The following is a 24620-nucleotide window of genomic DNA, read 5'->3' as shown; positions in this document are numbered from 1 at the left end:
TTTTGCTCGAACGGTAGTGAAACACTTTTTTCACTTAAATGGGGTCACTGATAAATTAAATGATTGATTTATTACAAAATCGATCGAAAGTTTTTTAACGTTGTACTTAATTCATTTATTATTTCAAACGAAAAATTCGATGATTTTTGGTTTGTTAAAGATATTTTTCTAATTGTTATTTTTTCATTTTAAAATTTTATTATTAATATCATTATATCATTAATGGCAATATAATATATAAATAAATATAATAGATCATATATTAAATTACTAATAGTAAAATTATCGAAAGCAGTGCAACGATATAATAAAAGATATTATTCTTCTTTTCTTGAAATAAGAGATGAATTTTAAAAAAGAACAATTTTTGACCATTCTTTTTAATCAAAAACAAAATTGAAGGATATTTTTAGTTTGATTATAAATAATTAAAATATTTGCGTATTTTCTGTAAAGACTTTTATCGTGCCGTCTTATTTTAATTTTGAGATGAGTATATACAATCAATCGCGTATTAAATGAACGGCTTCTTTGTGTTCATAAACGTGCACGCGCAAACCGTTTCTAATTATGTGCTACGACAACATGCGGGGCCTTGTGGTCGCAACGCAATACAACTGCGGCCCGCCACTATTGAATAACATGATCGTATTAGCTATCATGATCCCTCATTGATCTATGCTCGTAAAATCGATGCGCAGTAATGTACACACACAGTGGCGCATTTATGTCCGTTAAATCTTTGAAATCAGTCAGCAAGACTTCGGAGTTATTAATTATTTCAATAATGATTCTCGTGTATCAAACTTAAATTATCATTTTAGTACAACTATATGACAATATTTATTCTCTCTCTTAAGTCATCATAGCATAAACATATGTGATATCGCATTCCTGAAAACTTTTAGCTCGTAAGAAATATTTAATAATAACTTAAGTGTGAATTAAGAAATAAAAGGATATATAATTTGATAATTTGAAAGGATTAATTTGAGGATTTAATTATGATTAAATTTAATAAAATAAATCTAGGGCACCCTGGATACCCGAGTACGTGTCTACAGGATTCTATAAACGCAGCTGTCCCGTATAGATCTATCTGCAGATGATCGGTGCGGTTTTTTCCGACGGTTTTTCGCCATTTTTCATATCACTATGATCTAACGTTTGCGAAGTCTCGATTGTCTCGATGTCGAAGACTGACTGAGTCGGCAAAAGAATAATATTTGCTCACCTTGCTCGAACAGATTGGGCGTCCAAAGAATACTCTAATGCAATTTCACACAGCTTGCCAACACACAAGGTCAAGCCGTATCAACTCTCTCGGTATCTCAATATATGGAAATTTATAAATATAGAGAAATATTTCGCTAAACTATGGTCAACACTGGGGAAGATAGTTGTGGGTAAGAGCAAATATATCGTATAGATTTTAAATTTGAATTCTTAAATATTTGTATAGTTTATATTTCAACAAAATATTGTCTTAACAAAAAAATTCTAACAATTTTCGTGGAGTAAGTACTTATTTAGGAAAACCTTGTTTCTAAGCTTGTCCGATCTCATCGCCGTTAATTATCAATCGTTTTGTGACGGAATTTCGATATATATGTTACGAATAGATAGAAAAAAAAAATAAAAAATTTTCTCAAATGATATTAATTTTTAGCTAGAATAACTATCGCAAACAAATACACGCACACACACAATTATCATCGGATCAATGAATCGTGAGGGATTCGACAAAAATCTTGGATTTAAAGGATCTAGGCTGCCGTCAGGAGCGTATAAGAAATTTGTCCGAGTAATTGGGCTCGCTGAATGGTGAACGAAGAAAGGAAGCGACGGGTGTCCTTGGCACGTGCCGCAGAGTTCACAAAGAACTTCTCCTTGTGGCATCTCAGAATCCGTTGTATAAATCTTCGTGTCTTTTCAAAGTATCGTTCGTGATATTGGTGATCGTAAAATAATAAAGGCTTTTGCTTATTCGCGGTCAACTGAGTAATTTTAGCGTGTGCGAAACGAGTGACTTATGTCTTTGGCGGAACTCCATTTACATAATTGTTTTATTATTATGTATTTGATTATAATAGTATTCTACAAAAAATATCGTTCAACAAAGAGCTTTTTGTTTGTTAATTCAGAGATAATGAGACATAAAAATTTTACAGAATAAATCAAGATTTATTAGCGTAACATTCATTCATTCATTTAAATACGAAAAGCTGAAAAAATATGAGTAAATTGAGAAATTCATCGACACTGTTGATACCAAAGATCTTTGCCTGGCGCGATTAGACTGGCCGATGTGGTCAAGTCAGGTTTGAAGAAGGGGAATCGATATGAGAGGGACAGAGAGAACTGCGGTTAGAGCAGGAGAAAGAAAGATAGCGAATTAGTCTCTCCTGTTCCGTGGGTTCACCTAGGGACCCCTTCTACATAAGGCCCCGGTTCTCACCCCACCTCGTCAGTGTAGTGGCGGCCGTTGAAGTGCCACGTTACCGACACCTCGGTGCCTCACGATATTTCGAACGTGACTTGAACAGTGTCGACGATTAAAAATCGGACTGTAATCGTGCTATGTGGAACACTGTGTTCTCGAAAAAGTGATACGTTATCGGTTCCTATATCGGATGTTTAGCTGAACTTCTCGGCGTTAAGGACGCAGTGAGTAACCAGTTTCGTTCGTTCTTTTTTTTCATACCACAGAAAGATCGTGAGTGCTGACCGGTTTTGTGAAGATCAGTATAAAGGTCAAAGTGCGATCTTCGAGATTAGTGGGAGGTAAAAATGTATTCTCTCGAAAGAATGCAAAAAGAATATAAATTTGTAAATTTGCCACTTTTGTTTTGCTCTGTTAAAAAAATATTTTTTTGTACATTTTTAACTGTTTTTATTAAACGTAATAATTTAGAACTAAGAATTATACATAGCAATAATTTCATTATACGTTTTCATTAAATTTCAGACATATCTGTATTTTTTAGAAATATAACCGACTGAATAATTTTAAAAATATCTAAATTCAGTAGCTTTATTAATTAAGAATCAATTTCGATTGATTAAATTTTGAATAGATAACAAAATTTTACTGGAAAATTAATTTCAAATGTATATGAATTCTACTTTAGTCAAAGATTTATTTTGGAATTTAAATACCAAAATAATCAATGTAGTTAAAACTTTCAAAAGAAAATAGAAACTTATGTCATTTTAAATCTTAATTCTATAATTAATTCAAAATTTAATTGCACAAATGAGCATAAATTTTTATTTTTAGTGTATTAGACACGTAATGATGTAATTATATATAATACAATAATTAAATTAATTCATCCTCTATACTCTATTTTTTTGACTAAATTAAGTTTAAGAGACAATGTTTTTTTTCTGTTTTATAGTATTTAAGTAAATGCATAATTAAACATTTTATGGATTAATATTAATATATTTTTTATAACATCGTGAAATTATTAAAAAAAATATCTATCAACAAAAGTGCATTTCGAAAATTTTAGTAAGTGTCATATTATCCAGTGCTTTTCCCAAACGTCAGAAAGTCGCACTTCGCTACCCCATTTACATCAGAAATCTCATGACCCCTCTGTTTGAGGGAGTAAACGATCGCTTAATTGCTCAACGGTTATATCTCTTGTCAGACTTGAAATTTACCGGTGAAACAATGGTGCACACTGCAGTCATTATGCATGATTGAAAAGGGTGCGACGCTGTATTTATTTTTTTGCTTTTTACGTATTTTCTCGTCTTCGCAAGTTTCTTTGCTTGTTATTGTCCTCCTTTTACTTGTCATTAATCGGTCGTGATGATTGATCATGTGCGATTGTTTATCACTTTCTTAGACAAAAATCTATGAACTAATTTTTATGCAAATTATTCGGGAACTACCTTTATTTCGGATTTTCATGGATCATTGATCTTTAACGCGATCAAGCGTATCCTTTGACTAGATTCGTTTTTAGCGAATGAAAGTTGAATTAGTGGGCTGAAATTAATATAAAAATCGATCTTACTATTATATATAAAAAGATGATCATTAATTGGAATTCGAACTCCATTGACGTACAAGATGTGATTGATTTATTTCCGCCCCTATGTATGATTAACATCTGCCTGTGAAAAATGTGATGCGCAGCCCCTTTACTAGATTCTTTGATTGATTCTATCCCTATGTATTTCAATCGGAAAGAAGCGCAGATTTATTATTATATGATAATAAGATTACAGAATCTTTCACAAAGGTTTCTTTTTGCAAAATAGTTACACGTAGAATTTAAAAATTATTTCTAACTGGTCTATATAGTCTCTTTATAGAATTTTATAATTTATTAAAAAATAATTTAGAAAAGGATTATAATCCTTATATATATAAATTTGTGAAGACATATATCTATTATTTAAATTTATTTACCCGCTCAATACAAAATGTCATACAAAAAATATATTGTATATATGCATTTTTATCTTACTTATTTAATAATTTCTTAAAGTATTGAGACAAAAGATTAATTTAAAGTCAAATTAAATTTTTGAATTTTCCATATATAAACTTACAATTGGCTTCACTTTTATTCACTGCAAAATAATGCAAAATTATTTTGAAGAATAATTTCGTATTATCGATTTACTTGCATTATCATATAATAATAAGTGTCCCCCTAACACTAAGAGAGTTAATGTAAAATAGGGTTGAGTTTCTAAATTCGCCGGACATGAGCTTACGGTCGTTTCTATTCACGATGCAAAATCGTGGGCACCATGCGAAAACGTGATCGGCCTCGCGAGCGAAATCGCGGAGGCGCAGGGGGAGAAAAAGATCGGGAGTCGTTGAGGAGTGTCCGAAAAGTAAGAACCGGGCTTCTCTCTCTCTCTCTCTCTCTCTCCTCGCCCGGTCGACCGGTCGAACAAAGGACAAGTGCGCCCTCGAGAGCGATGTTAGAACCTCGTCTAATTGTAAGACAGTCCTTTTTGATCGGAGTGACACGCGGGGCCCACGGGACTGAAAGGGAGGAAGGGGCAAACACACGCGTGTCCCTCGCGCGTACATCTGCCAGCGAGGTGGGGAGATTTCGCAAGACGACGGCGAGAAAGGGGGACAAGAGGAGGAGAAAGGTGGCGGTGGCTGAAAAGAAGGCCAGTTTCATGGGTCCTATACAAACTTCCCCGCGTCGATGGTGATGGAGAACCTCGTGGGTCCACCTCGAAGAGTCTTTTCTCGGGTTCGGCGCGTTCCGCCATTTAAATGCCCGTCGGACGTCGTTGCCAGGACTCGTTTCCTCGTCATTGTTCCTGCCTTATTTTCGAGTCTCGTCCTTCGGAAGTCTTCCGAAGGATTTGGACGTATGTGTGTGTGTGTGTGTGTGTATGTGTACACACGCGTGCGTGCGCGTCTGTGTGAGAGACATCGTACGCTCGCAATTCGCGAGTTTCCAGTTTATTCTCGATCGACCTCCGCATTTGTTCTCCTTTCGGCCGTGGGTCTTTCTTCTCGTTTGATGGGTCGGCCAGCCGCCTGCTTCGTACAAACTCTTGCATTTCTCGTCGAGTGGATCGTATCTAGAAAATTAGATTCCACTTTGGCTCCTCCCGGCCGGTACATCACGATATATTTAAGATCCACGTCCATAATGGAATACGTAACATAACGAGCAGAATACATAATGGACCATGAATTTAAATCTGAATAACTTAAGGTATATCAAAATGATTTACAATCTTAAGAGAAGATATGTTTCGTCAGTTATGCGCATGTGCCTAAATTCTAATCTTATAAATTAGAATTGTTATAAATATAATATACTATTAAGTATATTTTAATATAAAATATCATAAATAAATATAAATAAATTTATATATGTGTTAAAAAAATGCAATCTCAATATTATCATAATTAAAAAAATAATTTTTGTTTTTATTTTTCTTAAGATAAATTCTAAGGCTTCGACAATTTAAAAAATTCTATAATTTTTCTATAATTCTATAATTTTAAAAATTTTCCAAACTTATATTTAATAGAATTTAAAATGATCACAAAAGTCCAAAATTATGCATCTTCACGAAATTCAAAAACTGCAAATAATCATGAATAATCGCGAGATGTCATTTTTATGGGGAATGCGTGTGGCTCAGATGGACGGATGATAGAGAAATGTGCGATATGAGAACGTGTGCGATCATCGAAGGGACAGGTGTGCTCCAAATAACGCGCGGGCCTAGCGTCTGTCCTTTCTTTCCCTTTTTTTCTCTTTCTCCTCTGTCATATACGATATGTTTTCTCTTTAGACGTTCCTTCCTTCTCGTTGCCAAACTTCGTTCCCCTAATCTCTCCCTGTTCCTGCCGAGGCGAGTAGCAGCGAGTGAATGCGGCTTTGATTGTCGTCGGTTGAGTCCCCGAAAACCACCCTCCTCCCCGTACGGAGAGCATTTCGAGAAAATGGCGCTAGCAAAAGGTGCACCCGGGGTCAATCCAATATAAATCAGAACTGAGTCTTGAAGCTTAGTCGAGGAGAGAGAAAGAGAGAAAGAAAGAGAGAGAAAAAGTGTGTATGTGAGGAATCAAAGTGGGGGAAGGCCCCAGAAGAAAAGGGGGCCGATGAATAGAACATTTTCGGGAACGGCTCGCGGCTTAGAATACTCGTGTGTGTATATGTGTATATAAGGGTACATGCACACTCTTGTCCGCGTGTCTGTGATAATGTGGAAAAGAATTAGGTATGAAGCCTCCACCTGCCTTTCTTTTCCCCGCTTCTTTTAGCGGATCTCGAGAATCTTCTCCGGTGGAGAATTTGGAGTTTCTCTCATGTCTGAAACGGTTAACAGCCGTTATTTTTCTTCCACAAAGTGGCTAAGTTGCCTTGGATGTATTTTTGTTATCAATATTTCGATAAGTTTCATATAGCTCTTTTGTATGTAACCCTTTTTAGAAGCCTTGGTGTTGAAATTTTAAATGTTTAAAAACGATAGCAAAATTGTTATTTACAGTTTCTTATCGCTCTCGAGATGTTTGACAGTTACAAATGCGTTACTTGTAAGTTATTTATTAAATATTGAAACAAGTGATAAATGATAAGATAGTATTCATATTCAGCAGCATTAAAGTATCACGCTCTCGTTTCTATAAACGATATACAATTCATGCTTTTATGTATTTTTTATCAATTTTAATATTTAATGTGTAAAATATGTTTCACAAATAACTCTTGTCAGATATCGATGCAGATATTAACGACTCGAAAGTGCATTTTTATTTATCAATTTTAGTAAAAATTTAAAAAAATAAATTCATTTATCAAAACACAAATAAATAAATTCAGTTATAAAAAAAATATTTTATTAAATATTTTATGCAAAGAATATTTTTTTAATTTTTCATTGGATATATAATTTTTTATATAAGTTCTCGAAGACTTTGCGAGTAAATTAAATTCAATACTTTCTTTAATGCATTAAATTGTTCCAAATCTTATTCTATATAGTTTACAAAGATCATTTTGACAAGTGCAATTTCATCTTGCGATATTATGATACATTAGTTTATTATAGAATTCATTATACCGCCAGAATATCTCAAGCCATTTTATCTCGGCGGTTCAAATAATAAATAAAGAAACCACATGAAAAAAGACTTTGATTTTGGAAACATTCTCGAGTAGGTCCAAATAAATTGATAAAAAAAGGTAATATACATGTTTCCCTTCCCCCCTATCCCCCGTGACATCGAAGTACTTCAAATCTCCGTGTGAGCCGACGGAGACTTTTTGTTCGACGTAAGCGACATTCGGCGCGCGTGTTTGCATATGTAAGGTCGCGCACGATTGTTTGCGCGGTCCTGAAAAGAAATCGGGTACACACGAGCTTCTCTCAGCTGTCCTCCCCCTTTCTCGCAAGCTCCCAGGATATTCTGGCGAGAAAGGGAAAGATGGACAGAGAAAGGGACAATTCGGAGTTTTTTTCACCAACGACAACTTTTTAATATTATTTTAAATTTTATGTGATATCTCTCTCTATATGGATTTTTATCAGATATTTTTATCGAGAGTATTAATACTGTGTATGAAATGTTCATATGAGAATAAAATAAGCAAATAATTTGTATGTGCATCGCATAGAAATGTGTATGATATCCTATGATTTTTAAAATTATTCTAATTACATATAATTATATGTGAGACTATATCAAAGATTAAAGGAAAAAAGAGAAAAAAGTTTCCTCACAAACCAAATAAATTAATATCTTTCTTTTTTAATAAGAAGCAATTAAATATTATTATAAACGTCTTTTTGCGAATTAATTTTTACAGAAAGCAAGTAGATAATATACATATATATCCGCGGAAGAATAGATTTTTAATATAATATTTAATTACAAAAATATTATTTTAATACTTATTATTAATATTTGTTTAAAAATTAAAAAAAAGTATATAAAATAATTCTTTCATTTTTATTTAGAGAAGATTGGCAAGATTATTATTTATCACCTAGATTAGGTGAAAAATTCGAGATAAACTATAATAATTTTGTAATAATATATATGAGAATATCGTTGTTTTTTATACATGTGTAAGATTCCTTTAGGATCTGTTGTAAAAATGTATAGGAGTCAATTGGATACATAATTTTTTGTATTAAAAAATAAAATAAGAGAGAAAAATAAAAATGTATTACCTATAGCTAGATAAATGTACTATCTTCAAGTTACCGTTAAAGAATTTCAAAAAACTTTAATTGCTTCTTAATATAAGATTTTTAAAACTGATTTTGAGATATAGATGTTACATTTTCCTACGCAGGTTTTCCATGAACCATCTCAAGCTAGATATGGACATGTCTATTAAATAAATGCAGAAGATAAATGTAGCATTCTTACAAATATTACATAAATTATATAACTCTTTTCAATTTTATCGATTATTTATTGACCAACTCTTTTAAGAGCATATAAGACGAAAGTCGAGATTGATCCTAAAATTTGCAAACTATTTGTCAGTTATTATTACATAAAGCCACACATCTCTTTTTCCTCTCCTCCTCTTTCTGCTCCTTCTCTCTCTCTCTCTCTCTCTCTCTCTCTCTCTCTCTTGCTCTCTCCATCTTGTAAATATCATATATCTGATTATACCATTTTTCGGAACATTTTTTATTTTCCTTATGTCATGTTGAGACGAAAGGCGCGTCAAGATTGTTAATGGCATCGTTTTTTTCTTTCTCTCTCTCTCTCTTTCTCTTGAGCCGTGAATAATCTGCATTATGACGGCGGTTTCCGCGCCGCAGTTACCATTAGTCTCGTGCGGTCCCAACAACAAGTGATTATTAACGCCGGGAAGGAGAAAGGATCGAAAACGTTCCTTGCTCATTCTCTCACATCTGATCTTTATCCATTTGGGACGGATGGCTATTATGTGTGTCTCTATTATACGTGCTCATTCTATCAACACGTATAAAATAATTTTTTAGAGAAAAAATATAATTTGACATTTAGGTTTCCAGCATTAAATATAAAAATGTCTGAAATCCTAAATTAAAATTTGATTGAAATCTATTTTGAATAAATAATTAATAATATTTGATTATCTATTGTAATAAAATAATAAGAAGAGTTGATCAGATAAGTTTAAGCAAAAGGAGAGATTATTAGATAAATTTAAATTTGATTCCAAAAATATATCAGACATATAATTAAATTTTTATGCAACTTTTCAAGCTTTATGTAACAGATGGAGAATTTGCAAATGAGCTTTCTTCATGACTAGAAAGGACCCGCTTAGAAAAACACAAGCAAGATTCAACCCTTGATCAATTTCGTTTACTTCTTTGAATCACAACTCTCCTTCTTTCTTATTAAAAACAGTTTTTATAGTATATATTATATGGACGAGAGGGTTCTTGTCGACTATGTGCTTGCAAGCATGTCAAGGTTTCAACCGTCGTTCCGTTTTGTTCATTTTCCGTAGCACACAGGAACGAGGTCGATCCCGCCTTGCATCTTGCGGGAATAGAAGCGAGGAAGGGACTCACGGGACGAGTATAAGGGGCCCTGATGTTGTTATTCCAGGCTGCTCGTTGTGGGGACAATTCTTGCATTCGCAACGTGACCTCAAACGACGTAATCCACCTCGTGCGAACACCTTATAGGCCTATAAAAGAGTTGTGTATACGGGGAATCGAAATGCCGCAGCATAATTTAGCGTCGCAGCACCGCGACGCTTTGTGCACTTGTTTCTATAACTCGAAATTGAAATATTCCAATCGGCGAAAGATGAAACAGAGATATACCTGAAGAAATTTTGAATTAATTTTTAATAATAAAAATATTGAGATACATTAATATAAATTTCGAGTTGATAAGCCATCTTAAAGATTATTGTGTTTATATATTTGAAAAAAATGTCTTCTTCCACTTGTTTGCTAATCATTTATAAGCAAATTAGAAAATATTGAAAGTGATTAAAAGTGAATTTCTGAAACTACTCTGTAGCATCTTACACTTGTTTAGTTTCTATTACCGATGCGAAAATATAAAAGTTACCACTTTTCACAGCGGCGGCTTATTCGTGAGGCAGATTAGATGAAACGATAATATTCACAGGTGAACCATACAATAACCTCCCCTTTTATTTATATCGTATATATAGTAGACTCTTAAGATTTACTGCACACTCGTAATTACGACGACGGACCCCTGGGCCCCGTTTAATAAAGAGCGCCATGGGTATTCTAACTGAACCTCTATCGGAGTCACGGCGCGGCTCTCAAAAGGAAAGATATTGTATTCGAACGCAGGTGGCGTGTCTAATCGAATTAATAGATTCCTATCTGCTGTGATTATTCTTCGAGAAGAGGCTTATCGCGATGACGGCAATATAATTTGATCGCAAAGATAGATAGCTTCATAATATTAATATCATTGTTTTTTAAATGTCCTTTGAAAATTTAATATTTGATTATAACGTAGTTAATTTTTTTTTCAAAACATAAGTTTTTATAATTTGGAAAAATTTGAATTTATACGGAATGTTTTCGAGAGAAGATGACATTAAATAACGGAATAAATAAAATTGTTATAAAATTTATATAAAATTGTAATTACGGACAATTTTCTGCGGAAAAAAACTAACCCAGAGAGACAGAGAGGAAAAATCAATAAACTGAGAGCTTGTAACATTTTGTTTTAAATGTTTCAAGATCTTAGTTTATTTATTTTTGTAGGTTGGTTCCTTTCTGCAGAAAGCCGTCCATATAATATATAATTTCTTTTATAGCTTTAACCATAGTTTATAGTATTAAACCCGACGAAAATGTTCCTTTCCAACGAAAAGATATTTTAGTGAAAATGTAATGTTTACAGTCTTTTTCTAGTCAAGTCTGTAATTCACAATGTCACCGTCTTCGTATCCCTCTCGTAAAATATAAAAACATACACACACACACACACACACACACACACACGTGAAGCCTTCCATTCAAACGTACGAACAGTAGAATGTTAGGTATATAATTTAGTGTATACCTATTATAATTTGTTGCGTACTATAGTTGCAAACCGGAAACAGACGGAAACAAATGTTTTACCACAGGTGCAGTCTGTCGTATCCCGTTTATTGCAAATGACGAACTAGCGTCTAATAATGCAAACAATTATGCCTTTCGTCGCCGCTACTTGTACTTACTCATGCGAGACAGATTCGTTGTGACGAACATTCCGAAGGTTTTAAGTAATCTGCATATCATTTTGTCCAGCACGATTTACCACTTACGGGCGTTGAGAGAAACCACATGTTGCTTAAAATCTCCGGAAGTTCATTAAGAAAATGGCTTTGTAACGGCTTTTATAATTGATTTTTTTTTCTTTTAGAAAAAGTCAAAATTTTTATCATTAAATTTTTTTGATAGTTGTATGTGCATTTATCGCCTACAAATCTGAATTTTTATACAAATACTTATTGATTTATGAAAGAGATCTTCAATTCTGTATTAAATTCTAAAAATATATTTTTTTTTAATAATCGAATAATAATTTAAAAAAAGATATACATAATTAAATATGTAGTAACATATACAATATTTACACACATGTAATTCGACTTTATATATTATTTAAAAAAATGTGAATAATGAAAATAAATGTGCATGAATTTAAAAATATATATAATAGACACATCATGTATAGAATTAAATGCCAAATTTCAAAACTACAATCGCCCTTTCATATTCTCATATTCTGATATTCTGTATGAAAGGCATGATATTACTGTGTACTTTATAAACTTCAAGACTTTCTCCTGACAAAGTACGTTGAGTATACTTCGCATAGACGTCAGATAATCATCATTTTCATTACATATCGACATCGGGTTTCCACCTAGCGCTGGGCCGAGCGATACCAGATGGGACCCACTGCGCGCGTTTCATCACCATATGGGCAGGTGCCCAGACCGTTTTACGAGCGCGTAGGTCGGTGGTGGTGGCAGTGATAGTGGTAGTGGTGATGGTAATAGTGTCTGTCGCGACAGACATACGCGAGCGCGCGCGCGAAAGAGTGCAGGGCACGAGACCATGCGCAGCATGGCAACAGCCTGTATGCAAATGAATGCATTTTTATACCTAGCTAGTACAATGCGCCGCACCCCCCCTCGGCGAACCGTTAAAAGTGAAAACCTGCTGCTGCTGGTGCTGCTGCCACCGTTTTTATCCCGGTGCGGTGCCGGGGACGCAATTTTGCCTGCGTGATTTTTCAGAGGGATTTCCTCCAAGGTCAAGATCAAAATCAGGATCTTTTGAATGCACATGTAGCATATCCTTTTGTATGCTTTTAATTTTCAATGTACGTAATTTTAGATCCTGTTTAAAATCTAATATTGAAACTGAAGGCAAAATAATAAGTATATAAAAATGTTTTTATGTAATTTAATAGAAATATTTTACGATATAAAATGATCATATGTTTGAACATAATGTTGGAAATATGTATTGATATTAGTTGGGGCATTTTAATTTTGTTAGTATGACATTTTTGATAGTCGGTGAATGAATGTATTTGACATTTCGTGCGGCTATATGTTAGCGATAATTTATTTTAAATTGGTAAACAAAAATTAAAAATTGAAGATAGATATTTAATATAATAAAAGATTTCTTGTTAGTTTAGTCTGTAAAGCAAAATGTACAATAGATATTTTTTGAAACGGATCAATTAATGTAACGTGTGAAAATTTCAATATATTTGTAAAATCGACGTCAAACTAAGTTCGAAATGTCAATGTTCACGAAAATATCGACTATCGTCGGCAGCTAAGTTGGGGCGAACATCGCGCTCAAAAGAAAGACCTCGACTCAATTCGGCACCCATGATAGACTTGCGTTCATGCGAGCTAATCGAATCAGCGATTTCGCGAGTCAACGACTGCATGCACGGCTGCAACAACCGCGAAACGAAACAACAACTCGGTTCGTTCGCTCGACCACGTCCTTGTTTTTCTCACCCCTTGCGCTCGCGCACTCGAATCTTTTCGTACAAGAAAATTACGCTGCAGAAGGTGAAGGAGAAAGAGGCATTGGCGTTAATTTTTAGGGCCGTTTAAAGGATCGTTAAGCACGCCTAGACAAGTGCTAATTCGTGAAACCGCCTCTCAGGTGTATAGCTGCTTTCACCTGTTTCGCTATTTCCCGTATGTCGCGACAGGTGTATCTCTCTATCTTTCTCTACTTCTCTTTCCTTCTCCTTTACTCGATTTCGTCACAAGGTTTCCTGTCGCGTTTCGTGTATCGTATCGTGCACATCTCTGCCCCCTACGTAATTAGGCGCAAGCGATCCTGTCGTCTTCGGCCGGAAGACAGATAGGCGGACATGATGTCGACTTTATCGAAACTTGTCAGTGAGACTCAACGACTTTCCCCATTCATGTCCTTTCCCATTCTATGTGTCGTACGTCATAAATTACGTGTACGTCATAAATTAATGACAGTCGGTGCGGCCCCTACACTTCCTCCGTACGAAGAAAATAGCTGGATTAAACTTTTAAAGCTCTTTAATGAAATGTTATATAATAGACTGAGAAATGTGGGGGTTTATGATCGGGTCAAAATGATCGTTGTTTTGTGGTTTCCGGAGGAGATAATGTCTATAAAATAAATTCATGCTTAAAACAGGTGGTTAAGATAATTACATTTAACAGTGTGAAAATTTTACAGATAAAATGCTTCTTAAGAGATCTTTCAACGAATTTGCTTAAAATTATAATCCGTAATTTACTTAAAACAAGATCTGAATAACAATCATTATATTTTGAAGATTTTTACGAAAGCTTGTAATAAAATTTAGCGACGATTGTATAAATTATAGTTATAAATAATTTGCAAAAATAATTTTTAAAATTTAAAATTTTTTAAAAATTCTCTCTTCTGGCTCGCTATCTATAGAGATGCTGAAGTGGACGGTCTCGAGATCGTTGTCGGCAACCAGTTCGACACCTCACGGTCCGCCCACCTTGAACAAGGCACCCCGCCGGCCTTTCCGAGACTTGTCCAACACACCACCGACCTCCGCTAGTTGCCGAACCAGACAAGCATCTACTCAGAATGTGTCGAATACGTCCAAGACAACGCCGGCTCGACGCAGAAGATGCAGGAGTCATGGAACCGACTTGAGGACGTATTTTCAGGTAACAGTAAGTTCAAATTTTTTCTCTCTCTCATTAATAAGATGTAATAAATTATTAAATACTAATCTAATTTTCGAAAAAGGGTACGATAGTTTTGTCATACTTTAATATTATAGAAATTAAAATATATAAATTCTTGTGGCCTCTCTCTCACACACTAGCGTCCTTTTTATCAAGAAACGTGTTCCATAATATATTTTGCAGGCATCAAAGCCACATTTGAGATCGAGTAAACATCAATCCGTATCACAGGGAGCGGAAAATTCAACGACGTCCGAAAGCTTTTATCAAAGCACGCCCAGAGTGGATACCGATATCGGGCCGCTCACGTATTATCCACCTGGTAGCAAGTGTTCCACCGCACTTACTCTACCGACGGACCCTACGCTCTTCATGAATAGTCGCGCCAAAAATTTTCCGAGCGACAGCGAGCTGCCACAAAACGTCGTTAACGAAGCGCGAGCGAATCTACAGTCGCACGTCTCCGATTTTTTTCAACAGATTTCAATGGCCACTAGCCCTGAAGACGTAATGGAGATGGGTTCGATGCCCATGGGGACGAAAACCAAGATTTATTCGCAGAACGGCGAGGAAAAGACGCGATCAGTGAAAACGCCTTATTTGCCGAAGCTGGCGAAGATTACAAAGATACATGCGCGATGTCGGACGCCCTATCACACGAAACTTGCTCAGGCAATCAGCCCTTTCAAGCCGAAAACGATTCAAGGACAAACGCCGCTTATCGGCAAGTTGTCAAGTCTCACCATAGATCAAGACTTGCCAAAGTATGAGAACATGGATAACACCGTGACGGAAGTGCTTCATAGGTAAGCACAATGATAAATAATTGAAGAGATGATTAAATAATAATGATGTAATTAAAAATTGATAATGAAAAACAAGTAAAGTGTGATTTTTGTTAATTCTTTTTTTTTTTTTTTTTTTTTTTGACACTACTATTTTTTTTAATTAATTAAATAAAGGTATGATAATTTTATAAGAGAGAGAGCAAATGTTAAAGTTTAAGAAATTTTTTTGTGACATGTGTATATTTGCAAAAGGAAAACACGCAGATATTTCAAAAATATATTCTTATTAATAAAATTATGAAATTTATCTTTCCAAATTAAAAACTATGTATAATTACGTATGCAGAGAACGGGAAGCCAATTTCGGAAGCAAAACCGTGGCGGAGATTCTTCTAAACAATGCTGAGGAGAGGAACAAGATTCTAGAAGCGTCGTGCAACAAGCAGTCTGATTCGAATATGACGGATCACATATATGAGATTATTCCTGAGCAAGACGAGGTGATGGAGGAAGAATCGCCGCCGCACAACGAGAGTTCCATATTGTCGGTCAGTCAACTCCTAGAGAATCCTTCGCCAATCTCCTGGGCCTTTGCGTCACCGTTGAACGATCTCGAGGGTGAGTTCACGCTGAAGAGACAACGCGGCATTCGCCGGAAACGTCCACGAAAGGATGGTGATAAAGCGGTGGATGGCAAACGAGTCAAGAGAATGTGCAGTCCCTCGGCAAATGAAAATCAGAATACGCTGATCGAAGCCGTTAATCCGGATGTGAAGAAACTCGTGTTAGAGACGGATCTGGATTCGACATTGGACGAGAAGCATCTACCGGTCACGAAGGCGTTCTTCTGCGGTGCTAAGGATCGCAAGGAGGAGGACATGGACAGAAAGACCGGTTTTTGGGATCTCGATAGTCCTAAATCGTCCATGACGGATGACCTGCACAGCACGAAATCGTTCGCCACTTCTGTATCAACAACACCGGAAGTCCCTTTGATCGCGACTGTCAGAAGATGCTTAAAGTTTAGTCCCGAGAGCGAACCGTCGACGAGATTTAACTGTTGTGGCTCGATAGAAATCGAGTGCTCCCTTGTGGCAGAGCATATACACGTTCGAGGTGAGTAAATGCAAAATTGAAGATGTTTCGTGCAGAGTGCAAACTATGCATTATGTTTTCGAGCGAAGAGAATAAAATTTATATAGAGTAGATGTCTTTTTAATAAAAATTTTGTTTTGATTAATATATTAAAGATTGTTGTATATTTTTCTCGAAAAATAATATTTTAACTCAATTATTATCAATATTATTATACATTTGACTGATGAGTGGAAAATACTTTAATAATTAATATTAATACATTAATGTTATTTGATTGATTTTTCATATTAATATTATATGTAACCAAAAAATAAAATTTGCTTATTAATTAATATTCTCTTTTCATTAATATTAATATTAATTTATATTAATAATATTCTTATACAGGGTGTCCGATAATTACCGCCCCATCTCTCTAGGGCAGATAGAGCAGGTCAAACTGAACATAAAAGTCCTGTACCATTTAATAATTATTGCGCAAATCGCAAAATGGTAGAGGACTTTTATGTTCAGTTTGATCTGCTCTATCTGCTCTAGAGAGGTGGGGCGGTAATTACCGAACACCTTGTATTAATATTAATATTAAATAATATTAATATTTTTATTTATTTATTTATTTTTCAGACATAGAAAAATATAATATTAGTATTAATTTTAATTACTCTAATTTAATTAACATTTTATACACATATTTTTCTAAGAAAAAAATATTCGTTATTCTTTACTTTCTATGGGGTAACTCGCTATCCCTCGTACAGTCCTGAAATCTTGCGGCCACGAGACATGCGCCAGTTATGTATTGTGAGAGGGGGGGGAGGTGTTTCGAGGGGGTGCACGGCATCATTGTGCCAGTAACTCACAGATTCTCCCGGTGGTTCGATTCCGGTTAGTAAGCTCCGACATTGATCATTGTTGCATTGTCCTTACGTAAACAGTCGTGTGGTCCTTAACGACATACCTACCGACTACTCGTTCTTCTTGTATTGAACGTGTGACACGTCACATCCGGTTGACGCGTCGTTCTCGCGATCGTTCCGCAGGATCGGTCAATCGAGGTCCTCGCGGGAGCCAGTTTCCGTGGCATCACATTTCCCTATGCTTTCTCGTCATCCGAAAATCCCCGAAATTTGATTCTCATGTACGAGGGTAGTGAGTGGGTGAGTTAGGATGAACTCGAGCACGGCGTCTAGAAACGCGTTTCTTGTGCTAGTTGCGCTACTTATTATTAGTGTGTAAACATTTTCTTCCCACGGATATCTACTACAACGACTGTGATTAATTACTTATTGTAGCACAGAAAAGGGAATTATTTTTGGCAACGTGTGTCTTGCGAATTCATCCTACTCGTCGAGACGTTTGAGATTACTCGAATCGTGACGTCGTACGGTGTGTAATATCGTAATTGCCGGAAAGTGGATTGCGCGATGCGAGCCAGTGGCGAATGCCGCATCGGTCAGACGTTCTCAAGCGCAAGTAGTGCGTTCCGCGGTACAGTCAGCCGTAAGAGCGAGCCCGAAGCGTCGATTCTCCGGGATTTCTCTTGCCTTCGCAGTGCCGTCGCACGGTGACAAGTTTGCCCCAATGTAAAGAGACGAGAATATTCCATCCGGTTGAGTACGAATATTTTGTTTCGATTATATACAAATTAATCTGATGTTTTGTGGACATAATAATCTTTTAGAAAAGTATTTAGAAAAGTAGAAAAATTTTAAATATTTAAAACAAAGATATTAAATTATTTTTTCTACAATGAAATAAAAACATAGTTGTAAAATAACAAATAGAATTTAGTTATTTATGTATGCTGTTTGCATGCGCTAAAACAAAAAACTATTGTAAAATAAAACAAATTTTTGAACTTAGAATTGTATTTCTAGATTTCTTAAATAAATATAAAAAAAATGTAGCATATTTTAAATTTTTATAGTCTCTTAAAGAAATTGTTAACAAAAGTATAATCGTTAAGTTAATACATAAAATTAGACATGTAGACATCTACTATGTATACATAATACTATATGTATAACTAGATTTTTTTATTCAATATTATAATTTTTATTTAAGAATGTGTAAGCAGATGCAAGAATAATTAAATTCTGTTATTATGAGATCTGTTATTTATGTTCTTTCAAATTGAGCTGATCTTGCATTGCGAAAATTTTTTTCATTAATGGTTTTTAAATATATGTAAGAACAGCAATGATATAAATGCTGCAAATGTTAAATAACTGTGAAGCAATACAGTCATAATTAAAACGGTTATACATGTAGCAAATAAATATAATAGTAGCAAAAAAATATAGTAGCAAAATTTATGAAGATGAAAATATTGACAATAAAGTAGCTCCATATAGACTTCATCGCTACACGTGTTCAAATATTATATATACATATATATATATATATATATATATATATATATATACACCAGCCTTGATATTTTCTTACTATTTAAAAAGAAAACATAGCTACAGTTATTTTCACGCAACTATAGAAAACTTGATTTACGTTATAATGACTTAAGACCTTGATGTCAACGGCGAAAGTGTCAATCAAAGTTAAAAGAAGTTTGACTACTTTCAATATTCCTGCTTGGTTTGATCATTTAGCTTTATATTATAGTTTCGTTTTACAGTCGATAAAACTTCGATAGGTAGACGGAGTGCGAAGGTGATGTGAAAATGTAATAGGGCAAAGGTCATAACAGTCCGCTGATCGTTTCATCACATTATTGGACAGTCCTTCCTTTCCTATCGTAAGACATAAATCTAAGGAACCTCAAAGGTTGCCAAAGCCAGTACAATTGTAGAATCTCCACTCCTTTACCCTTTCACATTTCGAGTTATTCAAGAAGAGCCAAACTTTTATATTCACGATTTAGCTATTTTATTATTGTGTTTATTTAAGGATCTATTGAATGAATTGAATAAGTTATTTTGAAGAGAATATTCCAAATTCTTATTTTTCACTCTATTATACATAGTGTATTTTATAATCATTATTATCACTCCTTTTTTTTCCTATATCACGAAGTTACACATAAAGAAATATGACGCCAAAGAAAAATTCGTATTTTTTAGATATTTTTGAAATATGTACAATTTCAATGCTATATTAATAAAATATTTTATATTTTTAAACTTTATAATTTCTTTTCAGTGATAAGGTGCAAGGATCTGAGGCGGGCGTACGAGGGGCCGGTGCACGCGTACGTCAAGGCGAGCTTGAAGAATACCAGCGGTGAAGGAGTTGTCAAGAGGACCGCAGTTCATCGCGCCACGCCAAATCCGGTATTTCGTGAGACTTTAATACTACCCTGTCCGGCGTACAACAGTCACTGCACCGGTCACAGGCCCACGTCCCTGGATATCGCCGTCTGGCACCGGGATCGTCGTGCGAGGTGAGCATGCTCCGCAAAGACAGGGAAGACAGAAAGAGACAGAGAAAGAAAGACAGAGAAGAGAGTTAGAAATGGGCTTTACGAGATACTGAAACGCAGATTAAATTTGTAAATCTCGCCAGATCGTGGGCGAATAAAGTTTCAAGCAAATCTGACGCGTCTTGCAAATCTTGTTGTCTACAAATTTATTTATTTATTAAGACGCGATGCGCCTCGAATTTTTATTACAGAAAGATTAAATGTAATTTGTGAATCGCGAGAAATCCGTAAATAAGAAAGATATTCGCCATGCATAATTCATCATGCACAATTAATTAAAGAACTATGTGTTTCATAGTTTAATTTGTTTAATTAAATGCATAATTCAATATGCACAATTAATTAAAAAACTATAAAACAAATTAAAGATTCTAATTAGGATGACAACGATCTAATTTATTTTACAAAAAAGTTAAGAAGATTTTTAATCCACTTTGCAAAGAAGTTAAGGAGATTTTTTAAAGATTAATTTTAGATTTCTTCTAGAGTAGTGGATCAAACCGGTGCACACAGAGATCATTAATCCTTTAATTATTTTTTCTATCAAAAAGTCTTTTCAGTTTTATAAAATTCTACGTATCAATCCTTTAAACTGTATAAGAAATTTTATGTAAATATAATTTACTTACTTTAAATATTTTTATGTAAAATACGATTTTTTAAAAAGAAAAAAATATTTAAGATAGCAAAATAAATTCGATAAATTTTAGTCTAAGTTTGCAGTTGAAGGTTGTCGTGATAAAGCTTGAATTATTATATAATTGGTCTCTCTTTTTCCGCTAATCATAACAACCAGGCCATGAGGTAGGGATGAGAAATTAACCTCATCTGGGGCGACTCAACCGCGTTTAATTCGTTTCGATAAAATCTCGTGAATGACGTTAATGCGCGAGAGTTAACAAGTACGTGATGTCTTGTACCATGTACGAGATAGCTATCTTTCAAAGTAAAAACTGGCGCGGCGTGGGAAAGTCCTACAAAATTTGTAACATGAGAATCGATTTTTATGAAATTCATATCAGTAAATCGGCAAATTTATTTGCAAGTCTTACATTTTTTCTGTCTTTCCCATATATAATGTGTGTCCATTTGAATCTACGTTTACTTATATCCCCGGAGCCACTGTTACATTTATTTTTACATATATACACATCAATACACTGTACGCTTCGCGATTCGTTTCGTTCGATATTCGATCGACGATCGATTCCTTTTGCCTCGGCCACGGCCTTGGCTTGTTTATTCTTTGAATTCATCCAATCGAAGTAGTCAATCTAATTTTAAGCTGTTCCGAGGAATTCTTATATCGGAAAAATGCCGCCTTGAAGAAATTTCGTTTTTGCAAAGACAAGTATCTGAACATAATTATGTTATTTGAATCATTATAGTTTGAACATAATCGAGCATATATATTTATTTAATAATAATTGTTTTATAATTTTTGTAATTGAAATATTTTCTTACAAATATGGAGATTTTCCGCCAAGAAAATGTTATGTAAATTATGAATTTTTATTTTAATGGTTTTGTGTTTTATTAAAAATTGACTTATATATATAGTATCAAATATGCCGAACAGAATTTTTTATTCGATATACATCGTATGAGGTATAGATTATTGTTATCACGCAAGGTTTTATGATTTTCTTCTTCTCGATTTTTGTACTTTTGACAACACTCGATTTAAAAGAGAGAAAGTCTGAAAATAAATCAAAATTTCGACAATACAGAAAATTGCGCATTCTAAGTCGCGTCAATGTGGTCCATTCGAATATTTAAACTAAATTCTGGGCACTCGAGTTCCCCTTTTGCGGTAGGAGGGGAATCGATTCCCCCAGATCATGCGCACCACATATACCACGTGCATCTTTCTAACACCTCTCCCTCCTCTACCTATTCACGTACTATGTGCGCGAGATATTACGGTCACGCTGTATATATACTACGTTATCTCGTGCGAATAAGACATTACTCGTATATACGGTATATCTGCGAGCGTCTACACGTACGTATCTGCACATTTCGCAGCTTTCCTTCGACAGGCGGAAATTTATATGCGTCTCTCATTTCCCGGCTGTTTCAGACGTAGCGAGCTGCTGGGCTGCATGACTCTTCCTCTGCCTCTGTCCCAGGATAAGGTAAATATCACTTTCGGTTATTTATTCGAGACATTTGACCGAGAGATATTCGCCCTCGATTCGAAAGTATATCTTGCGCTCAGAAAATATATCGTATGCTACGGAATACATCTAGACTTCTACTAAAGTTCACTGCTATATCAGTAGAACTTGTATGCTGAGATTAGCGTTTCTCAAAAGTTTTTTTTACTATAAATTATTGAAGAGTTTATTTTTTCTCTCAAAAGTAGTAAATATCGAAAAATAAAATATTAAGTATTTATTCAAAAGAGTCTCGATGAAGATGGTTCGCTGTGAGATTTATTTTAAACATATCTTGTGTTATATACTGGACGTGTCTGGACGTTCTGTATATAATGCAAGATATACTTAACGGATGTACTAAAGTTTGCTGCTATATTAGCCCTCAAATATTGAAGCGATGTCTGGGAAGTTTTTTCTTTCTGCTACAAATCATTGAAGAGCTCATCTTATCTCGCAGGAAAGTGTTATACTTGAAACTTCGAGTGCTTTATTCGAGATACTTGATCGAAATATTTTCAAACGTTAATTGCATTATTAAATCTCGAAATAAATATTATAAAATACATGCTTTCGCGTATTATTATATTGTATTCTGCATTATAATATATTAATATATTAATATTTTGCAAAATGTATTATAATATACGTTAATAGAAAAATATTAGACAATTTATAGGAATTGAATATATTAAGAAAAAATGGTACTTTCATCGAAAAGCTTGTAATTTAGTTTAGATATTAAGAAATAATTATTGCTGCATAATATTGATGACACAGAGCTTTCTCTCAAGTTACAGTTAATCGAATTTTCCTCGAGCTCGAACATTATCTGATCACTTGACTTTCGCCGAGTAATCCGAGTAAACCCTATATAATATTCGCTTTAAAGTAGACAATCTCAATCATGTAACGTATAATAACTATAAATATTATTTCTTGACATGATAATGATAACCATTAAACTGAAATATATTACTACTGTTTAGTATTTATATTTCAAAACAACCATCTTAATTATTTTGAATAAAATTTTCTAGTGTTTCAAAATTGTATAATCTGCCAATGTTAAATTCGTAATAAATTTGGGAAATTAATTTTTTCTTAACAAAAATTTAACAAAACGTTGCCAGTTTTCGTTAAATTTTTTTTACTTTTTCATGTCAAATATTCTAATAATTAATTTGTTTTTAAAAAATGATATATATTTTTCGAACATGGGAGGGCTAAAAGAGCGGGAATGACTTGTAGGAAGCAACATGGCACCCTCTAGAATCCGGATCCGTCCGAAACACAAGCACCCCTTTCGCGGGTGTACCTCAGGATTGCGTCGTGTCGCCGCCATTGTCCAAGGACGGCGAGCTAGATAATAACAATTCAGGGACGGACGATTTGATGTATCTGAGACACCTGGAGTTGGAACCGGTCGATCCACTCACAGGTTTACCTCTGCACCCGGGTTTCACCGCGAAGGGTGGCAGAACACCTTGTACTATTACCAGAAGCTTGATAAGACAAACTTCGGTCAATCAGGTAGGTTTACCATGACTTTAAATAGAAAGAACTAATCAAACTTCACTTTCGATTTTTGTAAATTACAGCACATCATAAAGTGATGTGTGTATGTGTAATTAAGTACAATAAAATAATTTAGAACTCGCCGTACTGAATTATACATATATGTAAAATAGCCTGGTAATCATTGTGCAAAAGAAGAAAAAGAATATTTTCTTAAATAAAACAGTAGATGAAAAATATAGAATAAAATTTTCTTGCTTTTAAAAAAAATAACTAAGTAAAAATTAATATAATTAATATATATAGAAAGAGTGAGAGATATATATTATTAATTATATTAAATGTATTATATATTAATTTCCAAAATTAATTTTCTCGAAATCAAAGCCTCGTATATGAAAATAAAATCTTATTCCACATTTCTTTATTTATTTTTGCATAGTCACTTCTTGCTGGTTATATGATTACTGGACCATCCTCTACTTATCATCATTAACTATATAACTTCACTAATTAAATATTTCATCACACGTCTATCTGACAGATTCCATGGGGTTTTTCGTTATCGTGGGGCAGGCCACCCCGAGTGGAGCGCGTGGATCCGGGAAGTCCGGCGGAACGATCCGGCTTACGACCGGGCGATCATGTAGTCTTTGTAGAAACGACGAACGTCGTGACGAGACCGCGGGACGAGATCTTGGGTCTTATCCAGGCCGCCACGAATCAACTGGTGCTGGAGGTGTATCGCAAAGGGGGCGCCCATTCGTCTGCTATTCACAGACCCAGCTCGGTCAATGCCCATCAGAATCCCTCCGTCGCCGGACCCAACAGCCAACACACGGTCACGTTCAATGCCGAGGTCGGTACCGGCGTCCTCGTGTGAACGTAACTACACTCTATTAACGATATATTCGTCAGT

The 24620-nt window shown here is 34.7% G+C and overlaps 1 protein-coding gene across 3 annotated transcripts in view; it reads left to right on the top strand.

Moving 5' to 3' along the window:
- Window positions 1–2458: 2458 nt before the first annotated feature.
- Psgef (Protostome-specific GEF) overlaps window positions 2459–24620 on the top strand; it is a 29620-nt gene continuing 7458 nt past the window's right edge. For 2 of the 3 annotated variants that reach the window (XM_072909887.1, XM_072909890.1), the window contains exons 1-8: window positions 2459–2667; window positions 14437–14684; window positions 14883–15505; window positions 15834–16603; window positions 19745–19985; window positions 22108–22162; window positions 23435–23716; window positions 24246–24560. In XM_072909887.1, the coding sequence (XP_072765988.1) occupies window positions 14439–14684; window positions 14883–15505; window positions 15834–16603; window positions 19745–19985; window positions 22108–22162; window positions 23435–23716; window positions 24246–24560 (2532 nt within the window). In that variant the 5' untranslated portion in view covers window positions 2459–2667; window positions 14437–14438. The remainder of the gene's footprint in view (window positions 2668–14436; window positions 14685–14882; window positions 15506–15833; window positions 16604–19744; window positions 19986–22107; window positions 22163–23434; window positions 23717–24245; window positions 24561–24620) is intronic. The other variant, XM_072909888.1, reaches the window with a different exon arrangement.

Source organism: Anoplolepis gracilipes, chromosome 17 (assembly GCF_047496725.1).
Source record: "Anoplolepis gracilipes chromosome 17, ASM4749672v1, whole genome shotgun sequence".
Lineage (NCBI taxonomy): Eukaryota > Metazoa > Arthropoda > Insecta > Hymenoptera > Formicidae > Anoplolepis > Anoplolepis gracilipes.
The sequence above is the reverse complement of the archived record's forward strand: the minus strand, read 5'-3'. Positions and strand labels throughout refer to the sequence as shown.